Source organism: Hesperophylax consimilis, chromosome 5, assembly GCF_061612785.1.
Source record: "Hesperophylax consimilis isolate HC1 chromosome 5, BYU_Hcon_1.0, whole genome shotgun sequence".
Taxonomy (NCBI): Eukaryota; Metazoa; Arthropoda; class Insecta; order Trichoptera; family Limnephilidae; genus Hesperophylax; species Hesperophylax consimilis.
Window position 1 is genome coordinate 352359 of NC_142840.1, and position 19090 is coordinate 371448.

A 19090-nucleotide genomic window follows, 5' to 3' on the forward strand; every position below is an offset into this window, starting at 1 on the left:
CACCAATTACAATAGTTTTTGTTACAAACTTACATGGTTCATTAATTTATAATGATTTTTTAATTTATATTATGATTTTTTAAACTTATCATGATTTTTATTTTAAAATTTATATACGATTTTCTAACCTTACTTATTACTTAACCTTACTTATTAATAGTCGTTATTACTAACTTAAACGATCTTTTAATTTACGAGTACTATTTGAATTAGAATTCCCTCACCAAACACAAAGGCATTATCTCTTTATGGTGAGGAAAGGCAATTTTTTGTTTCTTTGTTAAAAATTTATGTAACTATGTTATGTAACGGATGTAACATTATATGTATTTTAATCAGTATTGCCAAAATAAATATTAAAAAAATAATAATAATAATTGAATAATTTTTATGTTGATTTACCTACAAATGTTATGTTGGTTACCAATGATTATTTTTGTAATAATAAAAGAAACTAATAATTTCTAAACTTGTTTTCTTTCATTAAATTTTTTTTTAGTGGATAATTTAGCGGAGAGTGAGTGTAGTACTATATTTTTTAGTGGTTTTCTGGTGGATTTAAAGGTTGAATCTGGCGGAAACCTGGTATAACTGTTGGCAACACTGCCCATGGGCTCAGGTCAGGGGCTCAGTACTAAAAACCCGAAGATATTGATCTAGTGAGTGGTTCATTTAGGCTTTTATCTACGCGTATATCTATGCGTATGCACATGCATATTGCATATCTCTTCTATGGAACTGTCAAATTTGATACCAGTTTTAAAATCAAGATTGTAGGAATTCCAAAATATTTATTTGTTATTAGTTGTGTCTACCTGTGAAGTTTTACATTTATGTCCACTGAATGCATTTCATCTACTAAAAATATGGCGCTGACTACAGAAAGAAGCTTAGAAATTTTAAAGGGCTTTCAGGTGTATCCTTTTCAATCTGCCAAATATTTGAATAACCCTATATTTAATGATAGTCATTGATGCATAAATCAATACCAGTGATTCGGTGAATATTTCAATACTACAAGAAATCAAGGTAAACTTGTCGAATTCCGCTGCATGCAAAGGCTCTTTTAAAACAACACTTGATTTCATCTTAAATATCGAATGGAGACAACTATTTAAGTCGGGGTTTAAGTCAACACGCACAAAATAGGTTTTTAGGGCTTAGTTTGGCTTATTTTAATAATTTATGCTTATTTCATCATAACCTTCAAACATAACTTTGATTGAGAAAAATGGAACTTTAATGCATCTTTTACCACCTCCCACCACATAAATAATTGTTTATAGTAGTGTTGAAAGCAAGTGCTATTTATATATTTTTTGCGTATCAAGCGAGCAGCGGAATCCGGCAAGTTTGATATGTCCCTAGGTATATACATGACTTGAATTCACAGAAAGACCAAAGCGAACACGTGCTCCCACATCTGTCTCTGTAATTTTACACGCAGATGGAGGCGGCAGTTCGAATTATTAGACCTTAAGTATTTAGTGAATAGTTTCACCGGTCCCGCAATAAAAAATTAGAAAGCCAACTTGGAAATACACTCATCAAGTAGTAATTCTGAAATGGGTGTATTGTTAAACCAGCGACCCGGCAATAAAAACCTTCGCCCAAGGCTAGGCTATATTGTAATTGTTTGAAGGTCTTTTGCACAAATGTAATTTTAACATCTTTTAAAATAATAATAACTCTAGCGGTGAGGATGTCGATGCCAGCGCCACGGACTCAAACAACGTACTGAAGTGGTGTAAAGCGGAACCACTTTAGTTCCAGCACCCCACGACAGGCGCGCTACGGTCGCCGGATTGCGCAGCAGTTAAAAGTTCTCGGCAGTTCTCATCTCGCCTCAACAGTTGATTTTTTGGCACCCGACAGTCATCATCTCGCCTCCCCTTGGGGCGGCCGCCGAGGCGCCTCCGCCCAGGAGGCTGCCCTCTCGGCGGTCACGATCTCGCCTAGTTCTCGACAGTTCACATTTCCGCACTCGACAGTCATCATCTTGGGAGTCATCATCCTGCTCTCCCCCTTGGAGCGGCGCCGAGGCAGCTGCCGACCAGGGAACTGCCCTAGCAGAAGTTACCGTCTCGCCTCCGCCGAGAAACTTCCTGCTCTCCCCCTTTGGAGCGGCACCGAGGCTCTTCCGACCAGGGAGCTGCCCTAGCAGAAGTTACCGTCTCGCCTCCGCCGAGAAACTTCCTGCTCTCCCCCTTGGAGCGGCGCTGAGGATATCCCTACGAGGAAGCTGCCCTCTCAGGAGTCGCTGCCTGCCGACTCCGCCCTTCGGAGCCTTGGCCCAGGCTGAACTACTTCCGCCCTTCGGATCCAACCCAAGTTGCCGCTTGTGTGTGTCGGTGATAAGTGCGAACGTGGAGATCCGCGGCTCCAGATAAGAACTATAATTTACGACTAGATTAAGACTAACCCTTCTTTATACATTTTTATTAAATAAATTTTAAGAGTGTTTTGTAACTAAGTAACTTCTTTTTTTTCTCGTTCCTCCTTTTCTTTAGCTTGAATAGTATTAATTATTAACTTCCCTTGAGTAGAGTTATAACAAGTTTATCCTTTTGAACACTAATGGTTACACTTTTTAACGGAAATGTTTATTTTCTCGGTACCTGAATATTTCACTCCCTAATACTAGTTTGGTACAAACAAAATTTCAATTATAATATGCGTTAGGTAATTACCTAGTTTTACAGTGCCCTTGAGGTGATTTACAAAATCGGCACTCTACAAATTATCCAATTATTTTTATCATTGAACTAGGTAAGTTTTTTTTTCCAAATAACCCCAGATACTAGTACCTACCCTACTTTTAACATTAAGGCTGGGTGGTTTAATCCTAAAACTGGTTTAGCCAAATGAATATTTAGCTGAATCCTAATATTTGGGATTTTTCCTCTTCTTAGTTCTAGGCCAGAAGCACACGAGTGACTTGTCATGGCGACAGTTGAGCGACTATCTCAAAATCCATTGCAGTATACAGAGGTGCACACTTGGTGACGCAACATTAGGGCGACATTTTTTGGGATTGTATAGATTTTGGAATAGTAGCCCAGCCTTAAATTTTTTTAAAATTATTTTCACCATTTTAGATTTTTCTATTCTATAAAATCTTTAACTCAATATAAATATAATACATCAATATTTCCTCATTGTTCTTACACTACTCAAACCTATTTTATATATTATTAGGAAACGCAACTAGAACTGTCTGCAATAAAAAAGCTTAGCATTTAATGTAACTGTGCATCGGTATACACTTCCACCGGCGAGGAACAGCCCTTTGCCTTGTTTACGCTCACTTATTGTCACTAGCGGAAAAGAGACAGCAAGTGTACGTGGTGCTAAGAGTATTGTTAGGAAGCTTATAGCGGCTCTTATTTATATTGTTTCCAGTTCGATTGGATGCACACTGATGATCAAGATTGAAATAATCTCAGTTTTCATTATTTTAAGTTTGCATCGTTATTAATAGATTTACTTGTTGTTTATTTTATTTTTCATATCATTTATTCATCCGACACATACACTAACTAATAAATATAACTGATGCTGATAATACTTGCACTTATCTATCAATTTTACGTTAACCTAATGATTTAAAAATATATATTAATTTCTCTTTATAGTTAGTTATGCGCAATTTTCTTTGTCTCGTTTATGCCTACTTATTGTGACAGCAAGTTTGTGTAGCGGAAAAGGGACAGCAAGTTTGTGTAGCGGAAAAGGGACAGCAAGTCTATATGCTCGCTGTGTTATAATATTCTAAATATAACCTACTTCAACATGCTTTGGCTTCGAACTCTGAATTGTGAAATAATCATTAATTGTTTTTATTTTTATTAAAGTCTAAACTATCTAAAGTAATAAATATATGAAGACCCCAAGGCAAGAAGTTGTTAACTTACATTGAAGGCATTCTGAGATATTTAGACTTTTGCGTTTTGCCTTATAATTTTTTATTTGAATGTCATATACAACGTACTGATCCTTCATGGTGTAGTAAACAAACCAAATTTACATTACATCTAGTAATATTAAGTAGTTTTGCAGTCTAAAAGTTAAAATAACCAGGTTTTCTACAAAAAAATGTAGTTAACATGTTCATGCCATCTTCAGGGATAGGTGAGGAAGATACAGAATTGAAAGGCAAGAACATGTTAAATTCTTGTTGTTTTATTTAATCACACAAATTAAACTTTTTTTTTATGTAAAGTAACTAAATAATAATTATTATTGAAAAGAAAAGGTAGCAGAGCATGTGTCAATTTTTTAAAATTTTTGCATGTGAGACTTTTAAAAAATCCACGATAAAACTCATCCAGGTATGGTAACAATTTTTGGATAACATTCCATTTGGCCGCATCGATTTCTTTGTTATCTCTCACTTTTGATGACAGCATTGGCGGGGAAGATAATGTTTCAAACTTTTTTTTTTAAGATCCACTTCTTTCCAAGGCTCTTCTTCGGAGAGTGATTTTCGATATTTATAAATCCCGAATTCCTCCACTCTTATCCAGCGAATTCCTTTTTGAAAGTTAACCTTTTTTCCGATAGTGTTTTTTGTATTGTGTATAAAGTTCAGATGCCTTTTTCTTATCATTTTTTTGCATTTCAAATGCAGCTTTATACATATTTACATGAACTTGGTCAGATTTTTTGCTATCGCAAGTCCCACAAGTGTCTGTCTTAGGCACACCAAACGACAAGTTGAAATCCTCTGTAAAGATCCTAGTGTAACGATTCAACGAAACAGGGGCATACTCTTTTTCTCCACAAAACATATTATAGAGCTCATACAGTTTTGGGATTGACAAATCGGATGCGAGGTACAATTTATGGGGATTTTTGTTCCTGGAATAATGTGAAGCTTCTGCAGGGAACATATTGATGTGTTCTCTTACTTCTTTAAGCTGGTTATCTGGTGTTTTGTTAGGCCTCGTGCAGTGGCGACCTCTGTGACTTACTGCTGGTGATGAAACTCCTGCAGCTACTTTTCTCCTCGAAATATCTAATCTGCCTCTACCTATTTGGTAAATGGATTGTAAGGCTGATTTGCAAACTTGTTCATTAATTCCTTGTATTGAAACAGAGTACGTAATATTGCAGGATCGTTTGGCCGAAGTGATCCTGGTTATAATTTTAATATTCATCGATCTCAATAACAAAGTTGATTGGGCTTCTGAATGTAGTGAATTAAACTCTAGAAAGAGTTTTTGCCTAATTTCGGCATTAAATCTTGAATTACATTTCAATCTGCAGTTGCTAACACAAAGATTTTCTTCCAGTTTTGGTGTTTTAGCAGGTTTAAGGCTTTTTTATAATTAACATAAGAATCACCTCTCATCCTAGCGTCCCGCGCTATTTTGCTCGCCCTAGCTTGGGCCTCTTCCTACTCTTTTTAGTGCCTGAAAATAATACACACATTCATATCAGTTAGCGAACAGTCAAAAATGATTTTTTTTTAAGTTAATCTGAAATTATATACCTAGGTACAGCAAGACAAATTACCTTCTAAATGACTGTTTTCTATATCAGAAACGTTTAAATTGTTTTCAATTTCGCTTTCAGCGTCCTCAGTATATTGTCCTACACTGCTTTCCACAGCAAGAGCTGCATCTGAAAATAATAATTTAATCTTCATTACATGCAAATCAGTAAAATAAAATTCAATTCAAGTTATAAAGCCTTATCCTCACCAGTTTGATTTAAAGTATTGAGTATCTCATCTTGTTGTACGTATTCCAAAATTATATCTCCTGTACCAGTGGTAGTAGCGATATACTCTAGACTACTCTGATTATCTTCTGAAAATACAAAGTACAATAAAATAATCATTTTTAGTTCAATGTTCAAAGGAATTTAGTGTCACAATAAAGTATTTTTAAGTTTACCTTCCATTAACATGACATCATGTTAAGGTATTCCTAATAATATCCCAAACTCAACACCAGTCAAAGAGTCTTGAACACTTTCTGAAACGAAATATTGTAAAGCATTAATGAAGGAATTCAAAACATAAGAAAACATAAAAGAATATTCAGAGTCACAGAGTAAAACTTTTTTTTTTGCATTTACCATTCATTAAAATTACATTATTTTTAGGTATTTCTAAATGCTTCTCAGGTTGTACTAAATTAGTGGACTCTTGAACACTTACTTTTAGACAGAAAAACACCAAAACAAAAATGATCCACCCATTTTCAAACTACTTTAAGGATAAATTAAGATGAACGATAATGTTTTATACAGCTTACCTGATTCCCTGATCAATTTTTGACACATCTTCACCATTTTTTCACCTCTGGAACTCATTTTCGATGATTTTTTAATAAAAAACACGCACTGCAAAACTTTTTAAAACCACCAAGGTAAACGTCAAAGTGAGTGAATAACATGTTAACCATAAAAATCTAAGCCAATGTAGATGGGAAGAAGTTGTTAATTACAGAATTACGGCAAGAACTTGCTAACTTAGTAGTTAACAAGTTCTTGCCCTGATTTTATCAACTTAATGTCACAGAAACACATAGTTAACATGTTCATCACATTGATTTAAGCATGTTCTTGCCGTTTTTAAGCTCTGGCATGGTGTTCATTGGAAAGAGCGTATGCGAATTAGTTTAGAGAGCATTCTAACTCATTTTTTACGAAAATGTAAGTTAACAACTTCTTGCCTTGGGGTCTTCATATACACTAGCTTTTATGTATCGCATAGATATTATGTTAATACAACTACTACCTAGTTATGTACATATAAACTTAACATTCTTGTAAACAATTTTCGTCTTTATACCTTAGAAGTAGGCATATTCTTATTTTCTTACAACAGGCTTATACTGCTTTTATATGTCAAAAGGTGAAGGTTATATTATTGCTTTTACTATTCTATAATCTTCACAATATTTTTTATATAAACTATGTAAAATATGTATGTAAAGTGGCAGACCGAACGCCCTCGATTTAACAGGCCACGATAACCAGTCAAACGCTCTACATTTTGTTAACAATTCATATTCTTATTTTTGTACAACAGGTTTATACCTACAAATAATTATTGTATGCATTTACTATTTACTTGCTGTTATAATATGTCAAATGGATATGGTTATATGTATTATTACTGTTACTATTGTGAACTTACAATCTTCAGAATATTTTTTTTATGAACTATTTATGTAAAAGCCCAATGGGCGTATAAATAAATAAATAAACACGCTGTATGTAAGTTATGCATCTGTGTGAGTACTGTGACGAAGTCAACTAAGGTTGATTGATCAATATTTATTTTCCTTAATGATATTTGAACAGAAATTGGATGAACCTACGTGATGGAGACACAGGTAAATGATAAATAGTAATACTTATTCATAACCTAGAAATATTCTGATTGGGTTGTTTCATTTTTAAGATGTCAATTGTGAATCTATTTTATAATATTGGATATATTTTGTTCAGAAATATGTTTGCACATTTTTAATATTATTGCTACTAAAAATACTGTATAATCACATGAAACATAGAAGTACTATAACAATATAGAAAAACCATTTACATTTTTTATGGAAGCTACAAAAAAAAAATCGTTTTTGTTTGAAGTGAGTTTCCGAGCAATTTTGAAAAAAAAATTGAATCTATTATCATCCTTCAACCACTATGATAACATTGCTCAATCGGGTAACGGTATATTTGTACCACTGAAGAGATACAGGATGAGATGTTATTATCTGTAACGTATGTTAACTCTACATACTCAATAATAACAATGCTTGTATTATAATATTTATTTGAAAGAAGACTATCACGGTTCTGGACTGAGAGGCTCATTCCCGCTCATACGATCTCTTATATACGTCTCGTACTCGCTATCTCGCTCTCATGCTGTCCCCCTTACACACATACACCACACCCCCACACTTAAATCATAATTACATCTTTTTATTTTTACAAATTTATATAAGCCAAATATATTTAATTATTTCCATTATGTATTTAATTTCCAATTTATATGTAATTATGTATGTTCTTGACTCTTCATTCGGTGTAGCATGGGCGTTGTCCTCGAGGGCGTAACCTCCCCTCCCATGGTGTAGGTGACCTGCAAAAATCAGAGGAATTAGGAAACTTGGTCATGTCCACGTCCGAGAGTGGACCCAGGTCCAGCAAATCATCAGACCTGTCACTCTCCCCCCACCTAACCTTCCTCTCTGAAATTTGATCATGGTGGCGTTTCCACACTTGTCCTGTAGACATAATTTTTACTAAATAAACCCTATTCCCCAATCTTTTATAAATTTCTCCTAAAATCCATTTGTTTTTATCACTTCTCAAATCCCTGGTTAAAACTTTAGATCCAACATCAAAGTACTTTTTAATTTTTTTTCCTCTATAATACTTTTTTTGTTTTTGCTGACTCAATAACATCTTATCTTTAATCGTGTTATCAATCCCTTTAAAACCTTGACCTTCAACATTATCTAATATTGGAATGATTGTATTAAAAATTGATCTAATTTTCCTTCCCAAAATTAATTTACTAGGTTCAATCCCCGTAGACATAGAAGGCGTATTCCTAATATCAACCAAAAATGTTAAAAGTTTATCCTCAAAATCAGCAGGCAATTTATTATTTATCATAATTTTTTTTTTTAAATTCTTTACCGTTCTAACCCCATTTTCGGCAAGTCCGTTAGAAGCTGGATGGTTGACAGGAGATGTCAACGATTTAATATTAAAATTATGACAAAATTCCTTAAAAACTGTTGAAGTGAACGCTGTACCATTGTCACTTACTATCTGCTCCGGAATTCCGAAATTAGAAAATAATCTTTTCAAAACTTTTATTGTACAAAACGAATCTACTTTATTTACGATGTGACAGTCTATCCATTTTGTAGTTGCATCAACGATTATCAAAAAATTGTAACCACCAAAAGGTCCCATGAAATCAATATGCAATCTATTCCATATTAATCCACTGATTGGCCACGGCTGTAACTCAACTTTACATGGAGTGGGTAAACACTCCAAGCATCGAACGCACTGCTTCACAGTTGCTTCTACCTCTGAGTTCATACCTAACCAAAAAAAATAATTTCGAGCAAGATTTTTAGATTTAACAATACCTAAATGCGATTGATGTATGAAATTCAATATGATTTCCCTTAATTCCCTCGGAACCACAAATTTATTATTATAAAATAAACACGAGTCATAAGTCGATAATTTATTTCTAAAATACCAGAATTTTAACAAGTCATCCTTTAAAAACTTTTTATCCGGCCAACCATTGATTACGAACCCAGTAATGCTTGCTATGTTTACATCTTTAATCGAAAACTGCTTCATCGTTTCTTTTGAAATTGTCGTTTCCGCCTCAATTATATTTAAAAAATCCGATTCAATCTTATCAACGTTCAGACTACCAATATAATTTAAGAAATATTCGCTACCGTCGACCTCGTCGATACAATCACTTAAATTATTATTACTATTAACCGGCAATCTAGATAAGAAATCCGCTTTGTTCTCACCCGACTTGACATATTCTATATTATAGTCAAATGTTTGTAAAATCAACGCATAGCGCTGTAGCCTATTTGCCGCTAGTATTGGCACTTGTTTTTCAGTGTTCAAAATATGTACCAAAGCTTTATTATCACAAGTTAGAACGAATTTATTACCATATAAATATTGAAAGAATTTTTTTAAACCAAATATTATTGCACACGCTTCCTTATCTAGAATGGAATACCTCAATTCCGTTTTTGACAATAAACGGCTAGCGAATGCAATCGGTCTTTCCATGCCATTCTCATATACGTGACATATAATAGCAGATATACCTATATCACTCGCGTCTGTAATTAGCTTGATAGGTAATTGTGGGTCAAAATGCACCAAAATATTGTCTGACGTCAGCAGTTTCTTAACTTGCTCAAACGCAATATTGCATTCCTGAGACCATACAAATTTTATCCCTTTTTTCAACAATTGGTATAAAGGAGACAAAATACCTGACACATTATGTATAAAAGACCTATAGTAGGAAATAACTCCCAGCAAACTTCTAAGTTCCGAAACATTTTTCGGTACACTCATTTGGGTAATAGCATATATTTTATTTTCTAAAGGCATAACTCCTTTCTGCGAAATTCTATAACCTAAATATTCTATCTCTGTTTCTAGAAAAGAACACTTATTTTCATTAATAGTTAATCCGCAATCACTTAACTTGCTAAGTACTGCTTCACAAATAGAATATAATTCCTCTTTAGAATTCCCAAATAAAAGTAGATCATCTAAAAATACACGAACGTTCCTAAGTCCACCAACTATCGCCGTAATGACTTGCATAAAGATGGCCGGACTCGTGCTTAAGCCAAAAGGCAATACTTTATATGCAAATAAACCTATATGCGTACTAATCACACATAATTTTCTAGACTTTTCGTTCAATGAAATTTGTCCAAATGCATTTCGTAAGTCTATCTTAGCAAAATATTTTGCACCATTCAGAGATGAAATTAAATCGTCAATACGAGGTAGTGGGTATTTCAACTTCGCTAACATAGGATTCAATGTTGTTTTGAAAATTACAAATCCTAATTGAAGCGTCTTTCTTTTTTACAACAACAATCGGGCTTGCAATATCGCTTATTTCTACCTTTTCAATAATGTCTTCATGCAACATTCTCTGTAACTCTATCTCTACTTTCTCACGTAAACTAAAAGGTAATGGCCTCGGATTTACAAACTTTGGCCTAAAGTCCGAATTAACTTCAATGTTTGCCTCATAATTTTTAAGCCTACCCGATTTTTCTGAAAAAACATGAGCATATTTCTTCTTTAAACTTTCACGAAAAACAAGATGATTATCACAATTAATCTCACTGAATTTTACAGAATTTATTCCACTTAATCCGATACCGAAAACTTGTAAAAAATCTCTACCAACTATTGTAGAATTACCATTTTTAATTATTACGAACTGTATTTTCGCACTTTTACCTAAAAATGACACCTCTAAATTCACTTTACCTAAAACATTTAACTGCGTTCCGTCATACCCTGACAAATGAACATTATACTTTTCTAAATCGTAAGAAACAAAATATCTTAAATACACTTCATATGGTATCGCGTTTATCGCAGCTCCCGTATCTACCAACGCCGGCAATATTATGTTACCAATTAACAAATCTATATATGTGGGTTCCGGCCCCACATTATTATTAACCACGAACACCGAATTCAACCGTTTATTTTTAGTACCTACATAATTTTTATTGTATTTACACAAATTACTAGGATGACCCGATTTGTTACAATGATTACACAAAAATTTTTTCCAGCAATCTCTTTGCAAATGATTTTTTTTTCCACACAAAAAACAAGTTTTTAACGTACCATTAACCGGTGATTTACTCCGCATTGAATTTTTATTCCTGGAAGGACTATCTTTCCTGGATTTATGGAAATACTCGCTTTCCTTATGAACAACATTTAAATTCGGATTTACTTTTTTAAAAGCCACAACATGTTCCCACGTCGCCGCTAGATTAATGCAATCCGTAAAAGAAGTATTGATTGCCTCTACGAATAGCTTGTGTTTCAATTTTTCATTAAAAATCCCAATAACGAATATGTCCTTTAAACATGGTTCCAATCTCAGCTCAAAATTACAAGATAAACTTAACCCTCTCAATCTAGCCGCGTAATCTTTAACGGATTCGCTAGGAAACTGTTTACATTTATAAAATAATTCACGAGACTCAAAAATATTTTTAACTGGTTTGCAATGTGAATCAAATAATTTACATAAATCTTCAAAAGAACAAACAGAAACCTTTTTTGGAAAACATAAATCACATAATAGAGAGAAAGTTTCTTCCGTGAGGCAACTCAGCAAAAATGCTCTTTTGCGTTCTGGTGACAACAACTTATCATCATTTAAAATGAGGGCCTGATCCAATCGTTCCCTGAACAATGACCAGTCTCCCGTTCTGTAACAGAACGTCCCCAAATTCTTACAAATCGCCTCCATTGGGAGAAGAACTGAAACAAGTTGAATAAAATATACGTATCTCAGCCCTTCCAGAGGTTATGCTCCGAGCCCCTGCCCTGAGCCTGTGAATCACCAACGTCTCAGCACCCTTTTCTGGCTCCGTCTCCCTTCAGCTGCGGACACGATCACCTTCCAAGGTCTTCCTTCCCGCTGTAGCGACAGAACCCCGGTCCCGGATTCCGGCCAATTCACCCTTGATGCCGATCTTGATCCTGGATCTTCTGCGTACCCCGTGTAACGGTGTACTCTCGACAAAATGTTGCAATGTCGGCTCCCACACACGTGTAAAATTGCGTTTTTACCGCGCAATTTGCCCGGCCCGATCTGCGTGCTCGCCTCGGCTGCGTGTGAATTCTCCAATTTGATAGCCTTTTATTATTCTTCTTCTTCCTTCAAAATTTAGCGATCCAACGCCCAAAAGCGCCAGACTATACTGTGATCACCAAAAATTCGAATAATCTTCTTGAATCATCTGATTCTCCGTAAACTTTTAATAATTTACGAACTACCGTGCTGCGCCACTGTGACGTATGTTAACTCTACATACTCAATAATAACAATGCTTGTATTATTATATTTATTTGAAAGAAGACTATCACGGTTCTGGACTGAGAGGCTCATTCCCGCTCATACGATCTCTTATATACGTCTCGTACTCGCTATCTCGCTCTCATGCTGTCCCCCTTACACACATACACCACATTATCCCTCATCCAACCCCGTGACATCGCCCAATAGAATGACGATATATCTTAATATTGAAAAGAATGGGATCCCTAGTGAGATGTTATTATCCTTCAACCACCCTCTTAACATTGCCCAATCGAGTGACGATATATCTGTACCATTGAAGAGAATGGAATCCCTAGTGAGATGTTATTATCCTTCAACCACCCTCTTAACATCGCCCAATCGAGTGACGATATATCTGTACCATTGAAGAGAATGGGATCCCTAGTGAGATGTTATTATTCTTCAACCACCCTCTTAACATCGCCCAATCAGGTGACGATATATCTGTACCATTGAAGAGAATGGGATCCCTAGTGAGATGTTATTATTCTTCAACCACCCTCTTAACATCGCCCAATCAGGTGACGATATATCTGTACCATTGAAGAGAATGGAATCCCTAGTGAGATGTTATTATCCTTCAACCACCCTCTTAACATCGCCCAATCAGGTGACGATATATCTGTACCATTGAAGAGAATGGGATCCCTAGTGAGATGTTATTATTCTTCAACCACCCTCTTAACATCGCCCAATCAGGTGACGATATATCTGTACCATTGAAGAGAATGGGATCCCTAGTGAGATGTTATTATTCTTCAACCACCCTCTTAACATCGCCCAATCGAGTGACGATATATCTGTACCATTGAAGAGAATGGAATCCCTAGTCTTGTTATTATCCTTCAACCACCCTCTTAACATCGCCCAATCGAGTGACGATATATCTGTACCATTGAAGAGAATGGGATCCCTAGTGAGATGTTATTATTCTTCAACCACCCTCTTAACATCGCCCAATCAGGTGACGATATATCTGTACCATTGAAGAGAATGGGATCCCTAGTGAGATGTTATTATTCTTCAACCACCCTCTTAACATCGCCCAATCAGGTGACGATATATCTGTACCATTGAAGAGAATGGAATCCCTAGTGAGATGTTATTATCCTTCAACCACCCTCTTAACATCGCCCAATCGAGTGACGATATATCTGTACCATTGAAGAGAATGGGATCCCTAGTGAGATGTTATTATTCTTCAACCACCCTCTTAACATCGCCCAATCAGGTGACGATATATCTGTACCATTGAAGAGAATGGGATCCCTAGTGAGATGTTATTATTCTTCAACCACCCTCTTAACATCGCCCAATCAGGTGACGATATATCTGTACCATTGAAGAGAATGGAATCCCTAGTGAGATGTTATTATCCTTCAACCACCCTCTTAACATCGCCCAATCAGGTGACGATATATCTGTACCATTGAAGAGATACAGGATCCCTAGTGAGATGTTATTTTTAAATGAATCCCTCTTCTACCAAACCAAAAGTCACCATTTTAAATTTGCAGGTAAAATTCTGTGGCAAAATAATGAAGACATGTCTTCTCCCTTAGTGGAGCATGAAGCTCGAGTCCCCAAGAAGATCCTCAAGTGTCGCATCGTCTCCCGAGAGATGAACTTTAGCTCGCTCGAACCAATGGACAAATTTAGAGTTGAACAGGTAATACATACAAATGTTTTCTATGGACAAATTTCCCTCATCCCTTTATTACAAAACTAGCTGACGTGTACTCGGCGTTGCTAAAGGTTCCTTAGGAGATAGACATATGCGATTACGGTTTTTCTGTAGGTTTTTTTAAGATATACAATTCCCTAGTACATTATTTTGATGTATCCCCTAAGGTTTAACCAGCGTTAGCAATGAAAGCGCCCAAAAATATATTCTTTCAAAAACGTTGACTCTTCTCTACTTTCTATAAATATAATATGCATTTATTATATGTATAAACCTTCCGGAAGAAATTCTATAAATGACAGTGAAAACCGTATTAAAATCCGTTGCGTAGTATAGAATAGTAGTTTAGAAGATCTTAGCGCACAGATAAACGCGGATAGCGTATATGTATTTAGTTTTGTTTTATACTATTTAGAGATATAGTGTACAAGAAATTGAGTTTATAGATGTTATCTTCCAGAGCACCGTCTGTATAATGTTAATTTAATGCCTAACTTTCTTGTTGCAGAGATTTATTAATGCTTATGACCCAAACGAGCCGCTGCTAGCTCACAGTAATAATAATATATAACATTTGAATAGCTCAGTTGTGTGCTGTTTCATGTAGATATGCTAAAATGCCCATAGACTAGGGTTCTCCAATACGGTTTTCCATTACCTATAAATTAACTATAAATTTTTTGTATTTCTTGGGCATTTCTTTTTACAATAATTGTGTAAAAATTTCTAGATAGTTTTGTTTAGTTGAGTTTTATTTTCCAATGTACAATTGTTACTTAAGGTTTGTTTACTTTGCTACAGGTTTCGACACAACCGTGTTATTAACTAGCAATCTTAAAACTAAATTAAGTATTATGTTTCCCTGTTTTGTCGACTCCTCCCACCTTTCTCGCCCATTTCCCCCACCCCCCCACCTAATAAAATCTAATCTTTCTGTACTTGTATAATTTAGTAAAATAACTATAAATTACCTATAAATTAACTATAAATTACCTATAAATTACCTATAAATTAAATATAAATTAACTATTTTTCAAACTTTTGGGTCATTGGATATTTGGATGAATGTGTTGAAAATAATATTCATTCCAAATTGTGTTTCTTTGCAAAGATTTATTCTTTGAACACTCTCTGTAGATATTTATTTGGAAAGTAATATATTGTGTATAAATGTATATATATATATATATACAGGGCCAGCCCTATGCGGGCGCAATTGTCAAGGCGCCAATGCGGTGATAATATATTACACTCCTAAAACATGGCCTTTGAAATTATTTTTCATAAAAATGGCACTACACAAATATAAATCATCTGAGTATTATTGTTGGATGCCGAAATATTACTTGCGCCGGGCGCTGTTTGGCTCAGGGCCGGCCCTGTGTATACATAATTAATTAGACATAATTTAATTAAAGTTATTTCTGATTTTATGGATTAAACCAACTTTATAACTTTCATAAAAAAGTGAAAGAGCATTGCGAGGTTTGAATCCATAGAAAATCATGTTAAAATGGAATTCCGCCATGAATTCAGTTATTTATTGTTTTTGTGTAAAATTTGTAGAACTCCATTTAATTTTATTTAATTAAAATCAAATTTAATAACATAATTACTAAGTTCTGCAAGTATTTTTTGGTTTTTGTTATTGTTACAGCTGTTGAAGGCCATTTTCAAAATGTGGTTTTAGCCATGTTTGGACGACTTATTTATATGTCATTAAAGTAATTTCTTCCAGAACTTAATAATTATACTATTAAATTAAATTAATTCAGTTTTTTCACCCTTATTTATTTGACATGAATGTGAAGTGGAATATAGAGTGGTGGCTCTCCTTGGTCGGGGCGGTGGGACTCGTGCGGTGTGTCAACATTAATATTGAGTGTTGTTTATTTACAGAAAGTCTTATTCAAAGGCAGATGTTTAGAAGAATGGTTTTTCGAATTTGGATTTGTGATACCCAAGTCCACCAACACGTGGCAATCTGTCATCGAGTCTGCTCCGGAATCACAAATGATGCCAGCTAATGTTTTGAAGTAAGTATTTCTATATCAAGTCTTGAAAGCCATTTTCTCATATTACTGTACAGTTTAGCCAATACCAATTTCTTTATCTTTTTCCAGCGGAAATGTCATAATCGAAACCAAATTTTTTGATGGCGATCTTTTAATAACCATGTCAAAGGTGAGACTGTTCTACGTGTAAATGTTTCATACATATTTCTAATTCACCGCTGATGCCTCCTCTAAAATATATCCTGTGAATATAATTATAATATATAGTTATGCTTAACCTTTGGGAACTTCTCTTTGGGAACAAAAGGAATAACATAAATAAATCAATATTATAATAAAAAGCACAAGGTTTACGTTTAGTTCAAATCAACAAGTTTTGTGATATTGGAATTATTTTTAAATGACAGCAAATCGTTAAATATGTATTTGTAAAAAGCATTAACTTTGTGGCTCGTCATATGTTCCGGCCTTCAACAGGTTAATATTAATTAATTACGGGGAAATTCCCTAATAACCCCTTCCACCTTGTTCACCTCCCACTCCAATGCCTAGAAATTTATATCCGTCAGTATTGTGTATTTTAAGTTAGTTTTAATATTCTCTAGAGGAAAGGAGGGTTCTTCCGAAACCGGTTGAGTATAATAAAAAAGTGGTCAAAAACAAATTTATGTGTTTATTTTTTTTTAAATTTAATAAATATTTACACGATGATGTAGTACATTTTCTTTTGACTATCACACTAGGCTAATGCCCGTGTTGTAGTAGTCATATATTGTAGATTAACCCTATGAAGGCCGGAGCGTAAAATAGAAATCTATTTTTTAAGCCTTCAGTAAGGCACCACACAGTGGGCTGAAAATCGCCTTTCATAGACATAGAGACTTGAATTTTCAAGGGTATTTTTTTTGGCTAGAAATGGATTCTGCTGATCATTACTATGCTATAAAATTTCGTACGAAGCAATTGCGTGTACAAATGAAGGAGTTATTATCATTTTTTTAAGAAAAATTTGTATGGCACTGACATTAAAAATGAGGCTATCTCTGGAATCATAAGGTTGGCCGTTCTATCCTTACACACAGATATACTACTATTTATTTGTATTTTTTTGACATACTTCGTATTGTGGCGCAACTTGCGATTTTTTTTTTTTAAATCCTCAAGTTGAAAATAAAACTTTTTTATGTTGATGATTCATTTTAATGCTTGAATTCTTTACATATGAGTATGCTTTGTCTAGTTTACAATATTTTATTTACACTGCAAGCCTAAAAGCATTTAAGCATTAAAATGAATCATCAACATTAAAAAGTGTTTTTTTCAACTTTGAGGATTTAAAAAAAAAAAATCGCAAGTTGCGCCACAATACGAAGTATGTCAAAAAAATATCAGATCAGCAGAATCCATTTCTAGCCAAAGAAAATACCCTTGAAAATTCAAGTCTCTATGTCTATGAAAGGCGATTTTCAGCCCACTGTGCGCCATTCATAAAATTCAAAAGTGGAATCTAAAGTTTTATTAGCCCAAGCAATGCCGATTTTGTTTTTCGTACATTTTTCAAAGCACTAAGGTCAAAATCGCATTGCAAATTATTTAAAAAAAGATAATATTAGAATGTTCTCCAGAGACCCATCGGCATTCCACTGGTTAAATATGTATTTGCTTAAAAAATAATTGATTATTGTATTATTTGTCGAAGGAGGTTTATTTTAAAACTTTTTTGCTAGATATTTTTCACTAAACTTACTTTGTATTCAATGTAATATTTTATTCTTTTCCATTTGTCTGCATTTCTTTGACCAAACCTTATTGCGTTTTTTTCTTATATCTCCCTCCATAGAGCATATTTTATAATAATAATAATTGGATGACTTGTATAGCGCCATATTGTTTTTTGTTTAAATACATACAAGAATCTTACTTCCAAAATAATATTGGATTGAAAACACCATTATAATAAATAAACCCCATTTAAGTTGCAGAGAAATAGGTAACTTAATTTTTGAATAGTGTCTGTATATTAGTGAAACAGATCGTGTCCCGTAGTATCGTAGATATTCTTTACTTTTAAGTAAAACTTTTTAAAGTTGTGAAAAGAAATGAAAACATCCAATAACGACTAAACTTTTAAAATTATTAAAATTTTCAATCTTTTGTAAGTAAGAAATTAGGTCTAGCTAATCATTAATACTATTTTATGTGTGGAATTATTAAAAACCTGTTATGATTATAATGCCTGTTTTTGTATAACACTTTTCCAAAGCTCAGCAGTTGATCAAATTGCTTGAAATGTATTCTTATACCAATGTGTGTTTTTGTTTATAATCACCGACAGTCTTCTTCTGGCAAAATCACATTATTTATTTATTTACCTGGTAACAGTTGGGCATTCATATTGTTCATGTCCATGTTGCTACGTCTCTTATATGTAAATATGTGAGTTAACCGCCAGAAGGAATGTGTTTGATAAGAAGACATATGTACACACCTCACATGAAATATGTACTAAATAAGTGCAAAAATACCTTTCCCAGTAGATCAGTTTATTGAAAAAGGAATATGTTTCTCCGGTTTGTTGGACCATTATTTATGTATAAGAGTTGTTGTAATATGTAATTATTATGTATGTAGGTACATTGGTACATATATCAGACAGAGGTGAATATAAATATGCCATGTTATCGCAAAACTAACATTTTTTCACTTACAATATTATTATGACCCAGTCCATATCCACATTCCCTG

The 19090-nt window shown here is 34.2% G+C and overlaps 1 protein-coding gene across 2 annotated transcripts; it reads left to right on the plus strand.

Moving 5' to 3' along the window:
* The first annotated feature begins 666 nt into the window (after nt 1-666).
* Nucleotides 667-18739, plus strand: PrBP (Prenyl-binding protein). Of its 2 annotated transcripts, none has more exons than XM_089631515.1 (5): nt 667-916; nt 7318-7349; nt 14209-14315; nt 16230-16366; nt 16454-18739. In XM_089631515.1, the coding sequence occupies exons 1-5, from the start codon at nt 834-836 to the stop codon at nt 16533-16535; spliced, it is 441 nt and encodes a 146-aa protein (XP_089487641.1). In that variant the 5' UTR covers nt 667-833; the 3' UTR covers nt 16536-18739. The 2 variants fall into 2 exon arrangements, with proteins under 2 accessions (XP_089487641.1, XP_089487640.1); XM_089631514.1 differs by having other exon boundaries at nt 672-916; nt 14164-14315.
* Nucleotides 18740-19090: the final 351 nt, after the last annotated feature.